The sequence below is a fragment of the Oncorhynchus mykiss genome, chromosome 18 (genome assembly GCF_057628025.1).
Source record: "Oncorhynchus mykiss isolate SJ-2025 chromosome 18, ASM5762802v1, whole genome shotgun sequence".
NCBI lineage: Eukaryota > Metazoa > Chordata > Actinopteri > Salmoniformes > Salmonidae > Oncorhynchus > Oncorhynchus mykiss.
Genome location: NC_143039.1, coordinates 3,793,083 through 3,816,481, shown reverse-complemented (window position 1 = coordinate 3,816,481; position 23,399 = coordinate 3,793,083). Strand labels below are relative to the sequence as shown.

The 23,399-nt window shown below is 41.9% G+C and overlaps 1 protein-coding gene across 6 annotated transcripts in view; it reads left to right on the top strand.

The window, feature by feature from the left end:
- Positions 1-23,399, top strand: part of LOC110523102 (islet cell autoantigen 1-like protein) — a 97,318-nt gene that overhangs the window by 34,801 nt on the left and 39,118 nt on the right. For all 6 annotated transcript variants that reach the window (XM_090206956.1, XM_090206957.1, XM_090206958.1 and 3 more), the window contains 2 exons: positions 3,235-3,278; positions 13,475-13,633. In XM_090206956.1, the coding sequence (XP_090063082.1) occupies positions 3,235-3,278; positions 13,475-13,633 (203 nt within the window). The remainder of the gene's footprint in view (positions 1-3,234; positions 3,279-13,474; positions 13,634-23,399) is intronic.

Genomic DNA, 23,399 nt, shown 5'->3' with positions numbered 1-23,399 from the left:
GACTGCCAAGAACCTTGCCCTCATCCAGGCCAAGGTGGCGAGACACGGTAGTGATGACGCCATAGGCCTGGTTGATCTCTGCACCAGACAGGATGCTCTTGCCAGCATACTTGGGGTCCAACATGTACGCTGCGGCGTGTTTGGGCTTCAGGCAGAAGTCTTCACGCTTTTTGATGTATTTCAGAACTGCAGTTTCCTCTGATTGGAGCAACAGTGAAGTGGGCAGGGCAGTACGGATTTATTCTCTTACATCTGCAAGCAGGATGGCAATGCCTCCCTCAATCTGTGCAATGGCTACTGCTATAGGTTTCAGGAGTTTCAGGCTGCTTACCACTCTCTCCCAAAATACATCATCCAGGAGGATCCTCTTGATGGGGCTGTCCATATCGGCAGACTGGGATATGGCCATTTCTTGGAGAGACTACTTCCCCTCCAGGAGACTGTCAAACATGATGACAACACCATCCCAACGGGTGTTGCTGGGCAGCTTCAATGTGGTGCTCTTATTCTTCTCACTTTGCTTGGTGAGGTAGATTGCTGCTATAACTTGATGATCCTTCACATACCTAACCATTTCATTGGCTCTCTTGCAGAGTGTTTCCATTGTTTTTAGTGTCATGATGTCTTGGGGAGCAGATTCAATGCATGAACAGTACAGCGAATGGGTGTGATGTGAGGGTAAGACTCCACTTTAGATCGAGCAGCCTTCATGTTTGCAGCATTGTCTGTCACCAGTGCAAATACCTTCTGTGGTCCAAGGTCATTGATGACTGCCTTCAGCTCATCTGCAATGTAGAGACCGGTGTGTCTGTTGTCCCTTGTGTCTGTGCTCTTGTAGAATACTGGTTGAGGGTGGAGATGATGTAGTTAAATTATTCCTTGTCCACGAACATTCGCCCACCAATCAGAGATGATTGTAATAGTCTGTTTTCCCTATGATTTGCTTGACCTTCACTTGAACTCTGTTGAACTCTGCATCCAGCAAATTAGTAGATAATGCATGTCTGGTTGGAGGGGTGTGTGCTGGGAGAAGAACACTCAGAAATGTCTTCCAATACACATTGCCTGTGAGCACCAGAGGTGAACCATACACAGCTCGAGCAAGACATTCATCAACATTTCTCTGACTACGTTCCTCCATTGAGTCAAAAACACTTCGGATTCCAGGAGGACCATGAGCTGTTTCTATCGATAAGGTGTCTGATTCATCCTTTACACCTCGAACAGAAGTAGAGGGACTTTTGTCAGAGGTTGCTTGTTGTGAGCGCTGAGGGAACTTTATGCACTTGGCCAGATGACTGCATCTTTGTTGCATTCTTCACATATGATTTGGCACATTATTTGCAAATGTACACAGCTTTTCCTTCTACATTTGCTGCAGGGAAATGTCTCCACTCATCAGATAGTGCCTGTGGCATTTTCCTGTAAAGATTAGAAAAAATAGTTTAAAAAAAAACAAATACAATTCCATGTGCAGATAAATAGTTAAGCAGTTAGATTAAACAACTCCTTTGTAAGATACAAACATGTATGGAAACAGGTGCATTAACACTCCTCAGTTAGCAGGCTCAAGCAAAATCAGATATGTCATATAAAATATATTCACCTCACCCAGTATTGTAATCAAAACTTACCAGAAAGCATGTAGTCCTTGGCTCAGACGGTGTAGTAGTGTGGGTTCATTAGCATCTCATTAGTGTGTAAGATCTTGAGGATCAGCTGTACATGTGATGGAAAAATGCACTTTGCATGCAGAGGGTTGCAATTCCATTGAATTGGGGATAGTTTAACCAAAATATGTTAGAAGGTTCACTGTTAGCTAAGCTGTTACTTTTTTGATGAAGTTAAGCAAAATTCCCCAAATTCCGGGGATGAACTTCCCATGGAAAACTTCCATAAAAATTCAGGATATTTACCAGAACGTTCTGACCCTTTCCAACCCTAGCTCTGACATACACACTTACCCCACCAGACATACCACCAGGGGTCTTTTCACAGTCCCCAAATCCAGAACAATCTCTCCCCTATTTAACCTAGATATTTTATGTATGTAGGCTGTGTGTGCTGTTTATACATTTACAAAAAATATAAACACAACATGATTTTACTGAGGTACAGTCAATGTAAATAAATCCATTAGGCCCTAATCTATGGATTTCACATGACTGGGAATACAGACATGCATCTGTGGGTCACAGATGGGGGTTTTTAAAGTAGGGGTATGGATCAGAAAACCAGTCAGTATCTGGTGTGACCACCATTTGCCTCATGCAGCGCGACATCTCCTTCTCATAGAGTTGATCCGGCTGTTGATTCTGGCCTGTGGAATGTTGTCCCACTCCTCTTCAATGGCTGTGCGAAGTTGCTGGATATTGGCGGGAACTGTAACATTCTGTCGTTCACGTCTATCCAGAGCATCCCCAACATGCTCAATGGATGACATGTCTGGTGAGTTTGCAGGCCATGGAATAACTGGGACATTTTCAGCTTCCAGGAAGTGTACAGATCCTTGCTACATGGGGCCGTGTATTATCATGCTGAAACATGAGGTGATGGTGGCGGAGGAATGGCAAGACAATGGGACTCAGGATCTTGTCACGGTATCTCTGTGCATTCAAATTGCCACTGATAAAATTCAATTGTGTTCATGTCCGTAGCTTATGCCGGCCAAAACCATAACCCCAAGTTCTCTGAAACAATGTTGAAAAACATTTATGGTAGAGAAATGAACATTCAATCAGTGGACATTCCTGCAGTCAGCATGTCAATTGCACACTCCCTAAAAAATGTTGACATCTGTGGCATTGTGTTGTGTGAAAAAAACGCACATTTCAGAGTGGCCTTGTATGGTCCCCAGCACATGTAGCATCTGTGTAATGATCAGGCTTTTTAATCAGCTTCTTGATATTCCACACCTGTCAGGTGGATTATCTTGGCAAAGGAGAAATGTTCACAATCAGGGATGTCAACGAATTTGTGCATAAAATTGGACAGAAAGCTTTTTGTGCTTATGGAAAATTTGCGGGATCTTTTATTTCAGCTCATGAAACATGGGGCCAATTTATTTTTGTTCAGTATTTTTTTGTTCAGTGTAGTTCTGTCCTTGAGCTCTTCTTGTTTATTAATGTTCTTATGTCATGTTTTGTGTGGACCCCAGGAAGAGTAGCTGCTGCTTTCACAACAGCTAATGGGGATCCTAATAAAATAACCAAAATATCCTTTCTCTCCTCTCAGTCTGGTCTCTCTGGATGAAGAGAAGCCATCAGAATCAGCCTCTGGTACGTACTGACCCCTACTGACCCCTACTGACCCCGACTGGGTTAGTTATGCTATAACATTACATTATATACTGACCCCTACTGACCCCTACTGACCCCAACTGACACCTACTGGGTTAGTTATGCTATAACATTACATTATATACTGACCCCTACTGGGTTAGTTATGCTATAACATTACATTATATACTGACCCCTACTGGGTTATATATACTATAACATTACATTATATACTGACCATTACTGACACCTACTGACCCCTACTGACCCCTACTGGGTTAGTTATGCTATAACATTACATTATATACTGACCCCTACTGGGCTAGATATACTATAACATTACATTATATACTGACCATTACTGACACCTACTGACCCCTACTGACCCCTACTGGGTTAGTTATGCTATAACATTACATTATATACTGACCCCTACTGGATTAGATATACTATAACATTACATTATATACTGACCCCTACTTGGTTAGATATACTATAACATTACATTATATACTGACCCCTACTTGGTTAGATATACTATAACATTACATTATATACTGACCCCTACTGGATTAGATATACTATAACATTACATTATATACTGACCCCTACTGACCCCTACTGGGTTATCTATACTATAACATTACATTATATACTGACCCCTACTGGGTTAGTTATGCTATAACATTACATTATATACTGACCCCTACTTGGTTAGATATACTATAACATTACATTATATACTGACCCCTACTGGGTTATCTATACTATAACATTACATTATATACTGACCCCTACTGACCCCTACTGGGTTATCTATACTATAACATTACATTATATACTGACCCCTACTGGGTTAGTTATGCTATAACATTACATTATATACTGACCCCTACTGACCCCTACTGGGTTATATATACTATAACATTACATTATATACTGACCCCTACTGACCCCTACTGGGTTATCTATACTATAACATTACATTATATACTGACCCCTACTGACCCCTACTGGGTTATCTATACTATAACATTACATTGTATACTGACCCCTACTGGGCTAGATATGCTATAACATTACATTATATACTGACCCCTACTGACCCCTACTGACCCCTACTGACCCCTACTGACCCCTACTGACCCCTACTGGGTTATCTATACTATAACATTACATTGTATACTGACCTCTACTGGGCTAGATATACTATAACATTACATTATATACTGACCCCTACTGGGCTAGATATGCTATAACATTACATTGTATACTGACCCCTACTGGGTTAGTTATGCTATAACATTACATTATATACTGACCCCTACTGGGCTAGATATACTATAACATTACATTATATACTGACCCCTACTGACCCCTACTGACCCCAACTGACACCTACTGGGTTAGTTATGCTATAACATTACATTATATACTGACCCCTACTGGGTTAGTTATGCTATAACATTACATTATATACTGACCTCTACTGGGCTAGATATACTATAACATTACATTATATACTGACCCCTACTGACCCCTACTGACCCCAACTGACACCTACTGGGTTAGTTATGCTATAACATTACATTATATACTGACCCCTACTGGGTTAGTTATGCTATAACATTACATTATATACTGACCCCTACTGGGCTAGATATGCTATAACATTACATTATATACTGACCTCTACTGGGCTAGATATACTATAACATTACATTATATACTGACCCCTACTGACCCCTACTGGGTTAGTTATGCTATAACATTACATTATATACTGACCCCTACTGACCCCTACAGGGTTATCTATACTATAACATTACATTATATACTGACCCCTACTGGGTTATCTATACTATAACATTACATTATATACTGACCCCTACTGACCCCTACTGGGTTATCTATACTATAACATTACATTATATACTGACCCCTACTGGGTTATATATACTATAACATTACATTATATACTGACCCCTACTGACCCCTACAGGGTTATCTATACTATAACATTACATTATATACTGACCCCTACTGGGTTATCTATACTATAACATTACATTATATACTGACCCCTACTGACCCCTACTGGGTTATATATACTATAACATTACATTATATACTGACCCCTACTGACCCCTACTGGGTTATCTATACTATAACATTACATTATATACTGACCCCTACTGACCCCTACTGGGTTATCTATACTATAACATTACATTATATACTGACCCCTACTGGGCTAGATATACTATAACATTACATTATATACTGACCCCTACTGGGTTAGTTATGCTATAACATTACATTATATACTGACCCCTACTGACCCCTACTGGGTTAGTTATGCTATAACATTACATTATATACTGACCCCTACTGACCCCTACTGGGTTATCTATACTATAACATTACATTATATACTGACCCCTACTGACCCCTACTGACACCTACTGGGTTATATATACTATAACATTACATTATATACTGACCCCTACTGACCCCTACTGACCCCTACTGGGTTATATATACTATAACATTACATTATATACTGACCCCTACTGACCCCTACTGACACCTACTGGGTTAGTTATGCTATAACATTACATTATATACTGACCCCTACTGGGTTAGTTATGCTATAACATTACATTATATACTGACCTCTACTGGGCTAGATATACTATAACATTACATTATATACTGACCCCTACTGACCCCTACTGGGTTATCTATACTATAACATTACATTATATACTGACCCCTACTGACCTCTACTGGGCTAGATATACTATAACATTACATTATATACTGACCCCTACTGGGTTATCTATACTATAACATTACATTATATACTGACCCCTACTGACCCCTACTGGGTTATATATACTATAACATTACATTATATACTGACCCCTACTGACCCCTACTGGGTTATCTATACTATAACATTACATTATATACTGACCCCTACTGGGCTAGATATACTATAACATTACATTATACACTGACCCCTACTCAAATCAAATCAAATGTATTTATAAAGCCCTTCGTACATCAGCTGATATCTCAAAGTGCTGTACAGAAACCCAGCCTAAAACCCCAAACAGCAAGCAATGCAGGTGTAGAAGCACGGTGGCTAGGAAAAACTCCCTAGAAAGGCCAAAACCTAGGAAGAAACCTAGAGAGGAACCAGGCTATGTGGGGTGGCCAGTCCTCTTCTGCCTGTGCCGGGTGGAGATTATAACAGAACATGGCCAAGATGTTCAAATGTTCATAAGTGACCAGCATGGTCCAATAATAATAAGGCAGAACAGTTGAAACTGGAGCAGCAGCACGGCCAGGTGGACTGGGGACAGCAAGGAGTCATCATGTCAGGTAGTCCTGAGGCATGGTCCTAGGGCTCAGGTCCTCCGAGAGAGAGAGAAAGAAAGAGAGAAAGAGAGAATTAGAGACTGTCTGTGTGAAGCGTGTCTGTCTATCTCTCTGTCTGTCTGCCTGTGTGGAGCGTGTCTGTCTGTCTGTCTGTCTGTCTGTCTGCCTGTGTGGAGCGTGTCTGTCTGTCTGTCTGCCTGTGTGGAGAGTGTCTGTCTGCCTGTCTGTCTGCGTGGAGCGTGTCTGTCTGTGTGGAGCGTGTCTGTCTGTGTGGAGCGTGTCTGTCTGCCTGTCTGTCTGCGTGGAGCGTGTCTGTCTGTCTGCGTGGAGCGTGTCTGTCTGTCTGTGTGGAGCGTGTCTGTCTGCCTGTCTGTCTGCGTGGAGCGTGTCTGTCTGTCTGTGTGGAGCCTGTCTGTCTGCCTGTCTGTCTGCGTGGAGCGTGTCTGTCTGTCTGTGTGGAGCATGTTTGTCTGTCTGTCTGCCTGTCTGTCTGTGTGGAGCGTGTCTGTCTGCCTGTGTGGAGCGTGTCTGTCTGCCTGTCTGCCTGTGTGGAGCGTGTCTGTCTGTCTGTGTGGAGCGTGTCTGTCTGTCTGTGTGGAGCGTGTTTGTCTGTCTGTCTGTCTGTCTGTGTGGAGCGTGTCTGTCTGTCTGTGTGGAGCGTGTTTTTCTGTCTGTCTGTCTGTCTGTCTGTCTGCGTGGAGCGTGTTTGTCTGCCTGTGTGGAGCGTGTCTGTCTGTCTGCAGCGTGTCTGTCTGTCTGTCTGTGTGGAGCGTGTCTGTCTGTCTGTCTGTCTGTGTGGAGCGTGTTTGTTTGTCCTGTCTGTCTGTCTGTCTGTCTGCATGGAGCGTGTTTGTCTGTCTGTCTGTCTGTCTGTCTGTCTGTCTGTCTGCATGGAGCGTGTTTGTCCTGTCTGTCTGTCTGCATGGAGCGTGTTTGTTTGTCTGTCTGTCTGTCTGTCTGCATGGAGCGTGTTTGTCTGTCTGTCTGTCTGCATGGAGCGTGTTTGTCTGTCTGTCTGTCTGTCTGTCTGTCTGTCTGTCTGTCTGCATGGAGCGTGTTTGTCTATCACTCCATGTGTAGTCAGTTGATGTCATAACCGTCTTGTGGGTTGACATAAATATTTCCCCAAAACCTTCTCAATTAAATGTTAACTATAAAGTAGTTTTACCTGGCAGAAGTATATCATGAGGACGTATATCATGAGGACGTATATCATGAGGACGTATATCATGAGGACGTATATCATGAGGACGTAGATCATGAGGACGTAGATCATGAGGACGTAGATCATGAGGACGTAGATCATGAGGACGTAGATCATGAGGACGTAGATCATGAGGACGTAGATCATGAGGACGTAGATCATGAGGACGTATATCACGAGGAAGTAGATCACGAGGAAGTAGATCACGAGGAAGTATATCATTTGTATCTATTATTTGTTATTTCCAAACTTTTCCATGAAATGAGCAGCAGCAGTACAGAACCATCACCAGACCGGCACATTAGATGGAACATCCCTCACTGACCAGATAAGCAATTAAAGGGCCAGATGCGCAATTAAAGGGCCAGATGCACAATTAAAGGGGAATTACACAAAAGGTCTTCCAGACCTAAAGTAATTGTGTTCTGTGATTTCAGCATGGACTCAGAACATCCCATTTTGTTGAACAACTGTAATTTTGAGAGTGAAAATCTAAAACATCTAAAACCAGGAAAAATAAAACTGAAAAAAATGAATTTGGGAAAATATATATGACATATTTTATAGGGCCCTAACTCCTAACCCTACCTCTAACCCCTGACCTCTAACCCCTAACCCCTAACCTCTAACCCCTACCCCTAACCCTACCTCTAACCCTACCTCTAACCCCTAACCTCTAACCCCTGACCTCTAACCCCTACCCCTAACCCTACCTCTAACCCCTAACCCCTAACCTCTAACCCCTACCCCTAACCCTACCTCTAACCCCTAACCTCTAACCCCTAACCCTACCGCTAACCCCTAACCTCTAACCCCTAACCTCTAACCCCTACCCCTACCCCCTAACCCCTACTCCTAACCCTACCTCTAACCCCTGACCTCTAACCCCTACCCCTAACCCTACCTCTAACCCTACCTCTAACCCCTGACCTCTAACCCCTACCCCTAACCCTACCTCTAACCCTACCTCTAACCCCTACCCCTAACCCCTAATCTTACCCCTACCTCTAACCCCTGACCTCTAACCCCTAACCTCTAACCCCTACTCCTAACCCTACCTCTAACCCCTAACCTCTAACCCCTACCCCTAACCCTACCTCTAACCCCTAACCTCTAACCCCTAACCTCTAACCCCTACCCCTACCCCCTAACCCCTACTCCTAACCCTACCTCTAACCCCTGACCTCTAACCCCTAACCCTACCTCTAACCCTACCTCTAACACCTGACCTCTAACCCCTACCCCTAACCCTACCTCTAACCCTACCTCTAACCCCTACTCCTAACCCCTAATCTTACCCCTACCTCTAACCCCTAACCTCTAACCCCTAACCTCTAACCCCTAACCTCTAACCCCTACCCCTAACCCCTAACTCCTAACCCTACCTCTAACCCCTAACCTCTAACCCCTACCCCTAACCCCTAACTCCTAACCCTACCTCTAACCCCTACTCCTAACCCTACCTCTAACCCCTGACCTCTAACCCCTAACCTCTAACTCCTAACCCTACCTCTAACCCCTAACCTCTAACCCCTACCCCTAACCCCTAACTCCTAACCCTACCTCTAACCCCTAACCTCTAACCCCTAATCTTACCCCTACCTCTAACCCCTAACCTCTAACCCCTAATCTTACCCCTACCTCTAACCCCTAACCTCTAACCTCTACCCCTAACCCTACCCCTAACCCCTAACCTCTAACCCCGACCCCTAACCCTACCTCTAACCCTACCTCTAACCCCTAACCTCTAACCCCTACCCCTAACCCTACCCCTAACCCTACCTCTAACCCCTGACCTCTAACCCCTACCCCTAACCCTACCTCTAACCCTACCTCTAACCCCTACCCCTAACCCTACCTCTAACCCCTAACCTCTAACCCCTAATCTTACCCCTAACCCTACCGCTAACCCCTAACCTCTAACCCCTAACCTCTAACTCCTAACCCTACCTCTAACCTCTAACCCCTAACCTCTAACCCCTAATCCTACCCCTACCTCTAACCCCTGACCTCTAACCCCTACCCCTAACCCTACCTCTAACCCCTAACCTCTAACCCCTAACCCTACCTCTAACCCCTGACCTCTAACCCCTAACCTCTAACCCCTACCCCTAACCCTACCTATAACCCCTAACCTCTAACCCCTAATCTTACCCCTAACCCTACCTCTAACCCCTAACCTCTAACCCCTAATCTTACCCCTAACCCTACCTCTAACCCCTAACCTCTAACCCCTAACCTCTAACTCCTAACCCTACCTCTAACCTCTAACCTCTAACCCCTAACCTCTAACCCCTAATCCTACCCCTACCTCTAACCCCTGACCTCTAACCCCTACCCCTAACCCTACCTCTAACCCCTGACCTCTAACCCCTAACCTCTAACCCCTACCCCTACCTCTAACCCCTAACCTCTAACCCCTACCCCTAACCCTACCTCTAACCCCTGACCTCTAACCCCTAATCTTACCCCTAACCCTACCTCTAACCCCTGACCTCTAACCTCTAACCCCTAACCTCTAACCCCTACCCCTAACCCTACCTCTAACCCCTGACCTCTAACCCCTAACCCCTACTCCTAACCCTACCTCTAACCCCTAACCTCTAACCCCTACCCCTAACCCTACCTCTAACCCCTGACCTCTAACCCCTAACCTCTAACCCCTAACCCTAATATACATTATTTTACCAGAAAACATAGTGTACTACTTCCTCTAGTACACTAAGGACCAGGGAAGCGTTGACAACATAGTGTCCTACTTCCTCTAGTACACTAAGGACCAGGGTAAGAGTTGACAACACCGTGTCCTACTTCCTTTAGTACACTAAGGATCAGGGAAGAGTTGACAACATAGTGTCCTACTTCCTCTAGTACACTAAGGACCAGGGAAGAGTTGACAACACAGTGCACTACTTCCTCTCTAAGGACCAGGGAAGAGTTGACAACATAGTGTCCTACTTCCTCTCTAAGGACCAGGGAAGAGTTGACAACATAGTGTCCTACTTCCTCTATTACACTAAGGACCAGTAAAGAGTTGACAACATAGTGTCCTACTTCCTCTAGTACACTAAGGATCAGGGAAGAGTTGACAACATAGTACACTACTTCCTCTAGTACACTAAGGACCAAGGAAGAGTTGACAACATAGTGTCCTACTTCCTCTAGTACACTAAGGACCAGGGAAGAGTTGACACCATAGTGTCCTACTTCCTCTCTAAGGACCAGGGAAGAGTTGACAACATAGTGTCCTACTTCCTCTATTACACTAAGGACCAGTAAAGAGTTGACAACATAGTGTCCTACTTCCTCTAGTACACTAAGGATCAGGGAAGAGTTGACAACATAGTACACTACTTCCTCTAGTACACTAAGGACCAAGGAAGAGTTGACAACATAGTGTCCTACTTCCTCTAGTACACTAAGGATCAGGGAAGAGTTGACAACATAGTACACTACTTCCTCTAGTACACTAAGGACCAGGGAAGAGTTGACAACATAGTGTCCTACTTCCTCTAGTACACTAAGGACCAGGGAAGAGTTGACAACATAGTGTCCTACTTCCTCTCTAAGGACCAGGGAAGAGTTGACAACATAGTGCCCTACTTCCTCTAGTACACTAAAGACCAGTGAAGAGTTGACAACATAGTGTCCTACTTCCTCTAGTACACTAAGGACCAGTGAAGAGTTGACAACATAGTGTCCTACTTCCTCTAGTACACTAAGGATCAGGGAAGAGTTGACAACATAGTACACTACTTCCTCTAGTACACTAAGGACCAGGGAAGAGTTGACAACATAGTGTCCTACTTCCTCTAGTACACTAAGGACCAGGGAAGATTTGACAACATAGTGTCCTACTTCCTCTCTAAGGACCAGGGAAGAGTTGACAACATAGTGCCCTACTTCCTCTCTAAGGACCAGGGAAGAGTTGACAACATAGTGCCCTACTTCCTCTCTAAGGACCAGGGAAGAGTTGACAACATAGTGTCCTACTTCCTCTCTAAGGACCAGGGGAAGAGTTGACAACATAGTGCCCTACTTCCTCTCTAAGGACCAGGGGAAGAGTTGACAACATAGTGTCCTACTTCCTCTCTAAGGACCAGGGAAGAGTTGACAACATAGTGTCCTACTTCCTCTCTAAGGACCAGGGGAAGAGTTGACAACATAGTGCCCTACTTCCTCTCTAAGGACCAGGGAAGAGTTGACAACATAGTGCCCTACTTCCTCTCTAAGGACCAGGGAAGAGTTGACAACATAGTGTCCTACTTCCTCTCTAAGGACCAGGGGAAGAGTTGACAACATAGTGCCCTACTTCCTCTCTAAGGACCAGGGAAGAGTTGACAACATAGTGCCCTACTTCCTCTCTAAGGACCAGGGAAGAGTTGACAACATAGTGTCCTACTTCCTCTAGTACACTAAGGACCAGGGGAAGAGTTGACAACATAGTGTCCTACTTCCTCTCTAAGGACCAGTGAAGAGTTGACAACATAGTGTCCTACTTCCTCTCTAAGGACCAGGGAAGAGTTGACAACATAGTGTCCTACTTCCTCTCTAAGGACCAGGGAAAAGTTGACAACATAGTGCACTACTTCCTCTCTAATGACCAGGGAAGAGTTGACAACATAGTGCACTACTTCCTCTAGTATACTAAGGACCAGGGAAGAGTTGACAACATAGTGCCCTACTTCCTCTCTAAGGACCAGGGGAAGAGTTGACAACATAGTGCCCTACTTCCTCTCTAAGGACCAGGGAAGAGTTGACAACATAGTGTCCTACTTCCTCTCTAAGGACCAGGGAAGAGTTGACAACATAGCGTCCTACTTCCTCCAGTACACTAAGGACCAGGGAAGAGTTGACAACATAGTACACTACTTCCTCTCTAAGGACCAGGGAAGAGTTGACAACATAGTGTCCTACTTCCTCTAGTACACTAAGGACCAGGGAAGAGTTGACAACATAGTGTCCTACTTCCTCTAGTATATCCTCCTGTACACCCTGTCCTCTCTAACCATCCTCCTGTACCCCAACCCTGTCCTCTCTAACCATCCTCCTGTACCCCAACCCTGTCCTCTCTAACCATCCCCCTGTACCCCAACCCTGTCCTCTCTAACCATCCCCCTGTACCCCAACCCTGTCCTCTCTAACCATCCTCCTGTACCCCAACCCTGTCCTCTCTAACCATCCCCCTGTACCCCAACCCTGTCCTCTCTAACCATCCCCCTGTACCCCAACCCTGTCCTCTCTAACCATCCCCCTGTACCCCAACCCTGTCCTCTCTAACCATCCTCCTGTATCCCAACCCTGTCCTCTCTAACCATCCTCCTGTACCCCAACCCTGTCCTCTCTAACCATCCCCCTGTACCCCAACCTTGTCCTCTCTAACCATCCCCCTGTACCCCAACCCTGTCCTCTCTAACCATCCCCCTGTACCCCAACCCTGTCCTCTCTAACCATCCCCCTGTACCCCAACCCTGTCCTCTCTAACCATCCCCCTGTACCCCAACCCTGTCCTCTCTAACCATCCCCCTGTACCCCAACCCTGTCCTCTCTAACCATCCTCCTGTACCCCAACCCTGTCCTCTCTAACCATCCTCCTGTTCCCCAGCCCTGTGTGACCTCAGTGGGCATCTCAGTACAGCCAGCACCGATGACGACCTCTTACTCCTGGCCTGTGACCAGCCCCAGCCTGGCCTCTCCTCCTCCATGCAGCCTCTGGCCCCTCTACAGACCACAGCAGCCTCTGGTGGTCCCTGGGGGTTTGGAGGTGTGCAGCCCAGCAGCCTCTCACATCTCTCTCTCCCTGGGAGCCTCACACATCTCTCTCTCCCTGGGAGCCTCACACATCTCTCTCTCTCCCTGGGAGCCTCACACATCTCTCTCTCTCCCTGGGAGCCTCACACATCTCTCTCTCTCCCTGGGAGCCTCACACATCTCTTTCTCCCTGGGAGCCTCACAGGGAGAGAGATATGTTTTCTACTGGGATCATACCAGACCCTGATGTATATTATTCAGAGGTGTTTTCTACTAGTTACATACCAGACCCTGATGTATATTATTCAGAGGTGTTTTCTACTAGCTACATACCAGACCCTGATGTATATTATTCAGAGGTGTTTTCTACTAGTTACATACCAGACCCTGATGTATATTATTCAGAGGTGTTTTCTACTAGCTACATACCAGACCCTGATGTATATTATTCAGAGGTGTTTTCTACTAGCTACATACCAGACCCTGATGTATATTATTCAGAGGTGTTTTCTACTGGGATCATACCAGACCCTGATGTATATTATTCAGAGGTGTTTTCTACTGGGATCATACCAGACCCTGATGTATATTATTCAGAGGTGTTTTCTACTAGCTACATACCAGACCCTGATGTATATTATTCAGAGGTGTTTTCTACTAGTTACATACCAGACCCTGATGTATATTATTCAGAGGTGTTTTCTACTAGTTACATACCAGACCCTGATGTATATTATTCAGAGGTGTTTTCTACTAGTTACATACCAGACCCTGATGTATATTATTCAGAGGTGTTTTCTACTAGCTACATACCAGACCCTGATGTATATTATTCAGAGGTGTTTTCTACTAGCTACATACCAGACCCTGATGTATATTATTCAGAGGTGTTTTCTACTAGCTACATACCAGACCCTGATGTATATTATTCAGAGGTGTTTTCTACTAGTTACATACCAGACCCTGATGTATATTATTCAGAGGTGTTTTCTACTAGTTACATACCAGACCCTGATGTATATTATTCAGAGGTGTTTTCTACTAGTTACATACCAGACCCTGATGTATATTATTCAGAGGTGTTTTCTACTGGGATCATACCAGACCCTGATGTATATTATTCAGAGGTGTTTTCTACTAGTTACATACCAGACCCTGATGTATATTATTCAGAGGTGTTTTCTACTAGTTACATACCAGACCCTGATGTATATTATTCAGAGGTGTTTTCTACTAGCTATATACCAGACCCTGATGTATATTATTCAGAGGTGTTTTCTACTAGCTACATACCAGACCCTGATGTATATTATTCAGAGGTGTTTTCTACTAGCTACATACCAGACCCTGATGTATATTATTCAGAGGTGTTTTCTACTAGCTACATACCAGACCCTGATGTATATTATTCAGAGGTGTTTTCTACTAGTTACATACCAGACCCTGATGTATATTATTCAGAGGTGTTTTCTACTAGTTACATACCAGACCCTGATGTATATTATTCAGAGGTGTTTTCTACTAGTTACATACCAGACCCTGATGTATATTATTCAGAGGTGTTTTCTACTAGCTACATACCAGACCCTGATGTATATTATTCAGAGGTGTTTTCTACTAGTTACATACCAGACCCTGATGTATATTATTCAGAGGTGTTTTCTACTAGTTACATACCAGACCCTGATGTATATTATTCAGAGGTGTTTTCTACTGGGATCATACCAGACCCTGATGTATATTATTCAGAGGTGTTTTCTACTAGTTACATACCAGACCCTGATGTATATTATTCAGAGGTGTTTTCTACTAGCTACATACCAGACCCTGATGTATATTATTCAGAGGTGTTTTCTACTAGCTACATACCAGACCCTGATGTATATTATTCAGAGGTGTTTTCTACTAGGATCATACCAGACCCTGATGTATATTATTCAGAGGTGTTTTCTACTAGCTACATACCAGACCCTGATGTATATTATTCAGAGGTGTTTTCTACTGGGATCATACCAGACCCTGATGTATATTATTCAGAGGTGTTTTCTACTAGCTACATACCAGACCCTGATGTATATTATTCAGAGGTGTTTTCTACTAGTTACATACCAGACCCTGATGTATATTATTCAGAGGTGTTTTCTACTAGTTACATACCAGACCCTGATGTATATTATTCAGAGGTGTTTTCTACTAGTTACATACCAGACCCTGATGTATATTATTCAGAGGTGTTTTCTACTAGTTACATACCAGACCCTGATGTATATTATTCAGAGGTGTTTTCTACTGGGATCATACCAGACCCTGATGTATATTATTCAGAGGTGTTTTCTACTAGCTACATACCAGACCCTGATGTATATTATTCAGAGGTGTTTTCTACTAGCTACATACCAGACCCTGATGTATATTATTCAGAGGTGTTTTCTACTAGTTACATACCAGACCCTGATGTATATTATTCAGAGGTGTTTTCTACTGGGATCATACCAGACCCTGATGTATATTATTCAGAGGTGTTTTCTACTAGTTACATACCAGACCCTGATGTATATTATTCAGAGGTGTTTTCTACTAGCTACATACCAGACCCTGATGTATATTATTCAGAGGTGTTTTCTACTAGCTACATACCAGACCCTGATGTATATTATTCAGAGGTGTTTTCTACTAGTTACATACCAGACCCTGATGTATATTATTCAGAGGTGTTTTCTACTAGTTACATACCAGACCCTGATGTATATTATTCAGAGGTGTTTTCTACTAGCTACATACCAGACCCTGATGTATATTATTCAGAGGTGTTTTCTACTAGTTACATACCAGACCCTGATGTATATTATTCAGAGGTGTTTTCTACTAGTTACATACCAGACCCTGATGTATATTATTCAGAGGTGTTTTCTACTAGCTACATACCAGACCCTGATGTATATTATTCAGAGGTGTTTTCTACTAGTTACATACCAGACCCTGATGTATATTATTCAGAGGTGTTTTCTACTGGGATCATACCAGACCCTGATGTATATTATTCAGAGGTGTTTTCTACTAGTTACATACCAGACCCTGATGTATATTATTCAGAGGTGTTTTCTACTAGCTATATACCAGACCCTGATGTATATTATTCAGAGGTGTTTTCTACTAGCTATATACCAGACCCTGATGTATATTATTCAGAGGTGTTTTCTACTAGTTACATACCAGACCCTGATGTATATTATTCAGAGGTGTTTTCTACTAGCTATATACCAGACCCTGATGTATATTATACTAGCTACATACCAGACCCTGATGTATATTATTCAGAGGTGTTTTCTACTAGCTACATACCAGACCCTGATGTATATTATTCAGAGGTGTTTTCTACTAGTTACATACCAGACCCTGATGTATATTATTCAGAGGTGTTTTCTACTAGTTACATACCAGACCCTGATGTATATTATTCAGAGGTGTTTTCTACTAGTTACATACCAGACCCTGATGTATATTATTCAGAGGTGTTTTCTACTAGCTACATACCAGACCCTGATGTATATTATTCAGAGGTGTTTTCTACTAGCTACATACCAGACCCTGATGTATATTATTCAGAGGTGTTTTCTACTAGCTACATACCAGACCCTGATGTATATTATTCAGAGGTGTTTTCTACTAGCTACATACCAGACCCTGATGTATATTATTCAGAGGTGTTTTCTACTAGCTACATACCAGACCCTGATGTATATTATTCAGAGGTGTTTTCTACTAGCTACATACCAGACCCTGATGTATATTATTCAGAGGTGTTTTCTACTGGGATCATACCAGACCCTGATGTATATTATTCAGAGGTGTTTTCTACTGGGATCATACCAGACCCTGATGTATATTATTCAGAGGTGTTTTCTACTAGTTACATACCAGACCCTGATGTATATTATACTAGTTACATACCAGACCCTGATGTATATTATTCAGAGGTGTTTTCTACTAGTTACATACCAGACCCTGATGTATATTATTCAGAGGTGTTTTCTACTAGCTACATACCAGACCCTGATGTATATTATTCAGAGGTGTTTTCTACTAGTTACATACCAGACCCTGATGTATATTATTCAGAGGTGTTTTCTACTGGGATCATACCAGACCCTGATGTATATTATTCAGAGGTGTTTTCTACTAGCTACATACCAGACCCTGATGTATATTATTCAGAGGTGTTTTCTACTAGCTACATACCAGACCCTGATGTATATTATTCAGAGGTGTTTTCTACTAGTTACATACCAGACCCTGATGTATATTATTCAGAGGTGTTTTCTACTAGTTACATACCAGACCCTGATGTATATTATTCAGAGGTGTTTTCTACTAGCTACATACCAGACCCTGATGTATATTATTCAGAGGTGTTTTCTACTAGTTACATACCAGACCCTGATGTATATTATTCAGAGGTGTTTTCTACTGGGATCATACCAGACCCTGATGTATATTATTCAGAGGTGTTTTCTACTAGTTACATACCAGACCCTGATGTATATTATTCAGAGGTGTTTTCTACTAGCTATATACCAGACCCTGATGTATATTATTCAGAGGTGTTTTCTACTAGCTATATACCAGACCCTGATGTATATTATTCAGAGGTGTTTTCTACTAGTTACATACCAGACCCTGATGTATATTATTCAGAGGTGTTTTCTACTAGCTATATACCAGACCCTGATGTATATTATACTAGCTACATACCAGACCCTGATGTATATTATTCAGAGGTGTTTTCTACTAGCTACATACCAGACCCTGATGTATATTATTCAGAGGTGTTTTCTACTAGTTACATACCAGACCCTGATGTATATTATTCAGAGGTGTTTTCTACTAGTTACATACCAGACCCTGATGTATATTATTCAGAGGTGTTTTCTACTAGTTACATACCAGACCCTGATGTATATTATTCAGAGGTGTTTTCTACTAGCTACATACCAGACCCTGATGTATATTATTCAGAGGTGTTTTCTACTAGCTACATACCAGACCCTGATGTATATTATTCAGAGGTGTTTTCTACTAGCTACATACCAGACCCTGATGTATATTATTCAGAGGTGTTTTCTACTAGCTACATACCAGACCCTGATGTATATTATTCAGAGGTGTTTTCTACTAGCTACATACCAGACCCTGATGTATATTATTCAGAGGTGTTTTCTACTAGCTACATACCAGACCCTGATGTATATTATTCAGAGGTGTTTTCTACTGGGATCATACCAGACCCTGATGTATATTATTCAGAGGTGTTTTCTACTAGTTACATACCAGACCCTGATGTATATTATTCAGAGGTGTTTTCTACTAGTTACATACCAGACCCTGATGTATATTATTCAGAGGTGTTTTCTACTGGGATCATACCAGACCCTGATGTATATTATTCAGAGGTGTTTTCTACTAGTTACATACCAGACCCTGATGTATATTATACTAGTTACATACCAGACCCTGATGTATATTATTCAGAGGTGTTTTCTACTAGTTACATACCAGACCCTGATGTATATTATTCAGAGGTGTTTTCTACTAGCTACATACCAGACCCTGATGTATATTATTCAGAGGTGTTTTCTACTAGTTACATACCAGACCCTGATGTATATTATTCAGAGGTGTTTTCTACTGGGATCATACCAGACCCTGATGTATATTATTCAGAGGTGTTTTCTACTAGTTACATACCAGACCCTGATGTATATTATTCAGAGGTGTTTTCTACTAGTTACATACCAGACCCTGATGTATATTATACTAGTTACATACCAGACCCTGATGTATATTATTCAGAGGTGTTTTCTACTAGTTACATACCAGACCCTGATGTATATTATTCAGAGGTGTTTTCTACTAGCTACATACCAGACCCTGATGTATATTATTCAGAGGTGTTTTCTACTAGTTACATACCAGACCCTGATGTATATTATTCAGAGGTGTTTTCTACTAGCTACATACCAGACCCTGATGTATATTATTCAGAGGTGTTTTCTACTAGCTACATACCAGACCCTGATGTATATTATTCAGAGGTGTTTTCTACTAGTTACATACCAGACCCTGATGTATATTATTCAGAGGTGTTTTCTACTAGCTACATACCAGACCCTGATGTATATTATTCAGAGGTGTTTTCTACTAGCTACATACCAGACCCTGATGTATATTATTCAGAGGTGTTTTCTACTAGTTACATACCAGACCCTGATGTATATTATTCAGAGGTGTTTTCTACTGGGATCATACCAGACCCTGATGTATATTATTCAGAGGTGTTTTCTACTGGGATCATACCAGACCCTGATGTATATTATTCAGAGGTGTTTTCTACTAGCTACATACCAGACCCTGATGTATATTATTCAGAGGTGTTTTCTACTGGGATCATACCAGACCCTGATGTATATTATTCAGAGGTGTTTTCTACTAGCTACATACCAGACCCTGATGTATATTATTCAGAGGTGTTTTCTACTAGTTACATACCAGACCCTGATGTATATTATTCAGAGGTGTTTTCTACTAGTTACATACCAGACCCTGATGTATATTATTCAGAGGTGTTTTCTACTAGCTACATACCAGACCCTGATGTATATTATTCAGAGGTGTTTTCTACTAGCTACATACCAGACCCTGATGTATATTATTCAGAGGTGTTTTCTACTAGCTACATACCAGACCCTGATGTATATTATTCAGAGGTGTTTTCTACTAGCTACATACCAGACCCTGATGTATATTATTCAGAGGTGTTTTCTACTAGCTACATACCAGACCCTGATGTATATTATTCAGAGGTGTTTTCTACTAGTTACATACCAGACCCTGATGTATATTATTCAGAGGTGTTTTCTACTAGCTACATACCAGACCCTGATGTATATTATTCAGAGGTGTTTTCTACTAGTTACATACCAGACCCTGATGTATATTATTCAGAGGTGTTTTCTACTGGGATCATACCAGACCCTGATGTATATTATTCAGAGGTGTTTTCTACTGGGATCATACCAGACCCTGATGTATATTATTCAGAGGTGTTTTCTACTAGCTACATACCAGACCCTGATGTATATTATTCAGAGGTGTTTTCTACTAGCTACATACCAGACCCTGATGTATATTATTCAGAGGTGTTTTCTACTAGCTACATACCAGACCCTGATGTATATTATTCAGAGGTGTTTTCTACTAGCTACATACCAGACCCTGATGTATATTATTCAGAGGTGTTTTCTACTAGTTACATACCAGACCCTGATGTATATTATTCAGAGGTGTTTTCTACTGGGATCATACCAGACCCTGATGTATATTATTCAGAGGTGTTTTCTACTAGTTACATACCAGACCCTGATGTATATTATTCAGAGGTGTTTTCTACTGGGATCATACCAGACCCTGATGTATATTATTCAGAGGTGTTTTCTACTAGTTACATACCAGACCCTGATGTATATTATTCAGAGGTGTTTTCTACTAGCTACATACCAGACCCTGATGTATATTATTCAGAGGTGTTTTCTACTAGCTACATACCAGACCCTGATGTATATTATTCAGAGGTGTTTTCTACTGGGATCATACCAGACCCTGATGTATATTATTCAGAGGTGTTTTCTACTAGTTACATACCAGACCCTGATGTATATTATTCAGAGGTGTTTTCTACTAGCTACATACCAGACCCTGATGTATATTATTCAGAGGTGTTTTCTACTAGTTACATACCAGACCCTGATGTATATTATTCAGAGGTGTTTTCTACTGGGATCATACCAGACCCTGATGTATATTATTCAGAGGTGTTTTCTACTAGTTACATACCAGACCCTGATGTATATTATTCAGAGGTGTTTTCTACTAGCTACATACCAGACCCTGATGTATATTATTCAGAGGTGTTTTCTACTAGTTACATACCAGACCCTGATGTATATTATTCAGAGGTGTTTTCTACTAGTTACATACCAGACCCTGATGTATATTATTCAGAGGTGTTTTCTACTAGCTACATACCAGACCCTGATGTATATTATTCAGAGGTGTTTTCTACTAGCTACATACCAGACCCTGATGTATATTATTCAGAGGTGTTTTCTACTAGTTACATACCAGACCCTGATGTATATTATTCAGAGGTGTTTTCTACTGGGATCATACCAGACCCTGATGTATATTATTCAGAGGTGTTTTCTACTAGCTACATACCAGACCCTGATGTATATTATTCAGAGGTGTTTTCTACTAGCTACATACCAGACCCTGATGTATATTATTCAGAGGTGTTTTCTACTAGCTACATACCAGACCCTGATGTATATTATTCAGAGATGTTTTCTACTAGCTACATACCAGACCCTGATGTATATTATTCAGAGGTGTTTTCTACTAGCTATATACCAGACCCTGATGTATATTATTCAGAGGTGTTTTCTACTAGTTACATACCAGACCCTGATGTATATTATTCAGAGGTGTTTTCTACTAGCTACATACCAGACCCTGATGTATATTATTCAGAGGTGTTTTCTACTAGTTACATACCAGACCCTGATGTATATTATTCAGAGGTGTTTTCTACTGGGATCATACCAGACCCTGATGTATATTATTCAGAGGTGTTTTCTACTAGTTACATACCAGACCCTGATGTATATTATTCAGAGGTGTTTTCTACTAGCTACATACCAGACCCTGATGTATATTATTCAGAGGTGTTTTCTACTAGTTACATACCAGACCCTGATGTATATTATTCAGAGGTGTTTTCTACTAGCTACATACCAGACCCTGATGTATATTATTCAGAGGTGTTTTCTACTAGCTACATACCAGACCCTGATGTATATTATTCAGAGGTGTTTTCTACTAGCTACATACCAGACCCTGATGTATATTATTCAGAGGTGTTTTCTACTAGTTACATACCAGACCCTGATGTATATTATTCAGAGGTGTTTTCTACTGGGATCATACCAGACCCTGATGTATATTATTCAGAGGTGTTTTCTACTAGCTACATACCAGACCCTGATGTATATTATTCAGAGGTGTTTTCTACTAGCTACATACCAGACCCTGATGTATATTATTCAGAGATGTTTTCTACTAGCTACATACCAGACCCTGATGTATATTATTCAGAGGTGTTTTCTACTGGGATCATACCAGACCCTGATGTATATTATTCAGAGGTGTTTTCTACTGGGATCATACCAGACCCTGATGTATATTATTCAGAGGTGTTTTCTACTAGTTACATACCAGACCCTGATGTATATTATTCAGAGGTGTTTTCTACTAGCTACATACCAGACCCTGATGTATATTATTCAGAGGTGTTTTCTACTAGTTACATACCAGACCCTGATGTATATTATTCAGAGGTGTTTTCTACTAGCTACATACCAGACCCTGATGTATATTATTCAGAGGTGTTTTCTACTAGTTACATACCAGACCCTGATGTATATTATTCAGAGGTGTTTTCTACTAGCTACATACCAGACCCTGATGTATATTATTCAGAGATGTTTTCTACTAGCTACATACCAGACCCTGATGTATATTATTCAGAGGTGTTTTCTACTGGGATCATACCAGACCCTGATGTATATTATTCAGAGGTGTTTTCTACTGGGATCATACCAGACCCTGATGTATATTATTCAGAGGTGTTTTCTACTAGTTACATACCAGACCCTGATGTATAT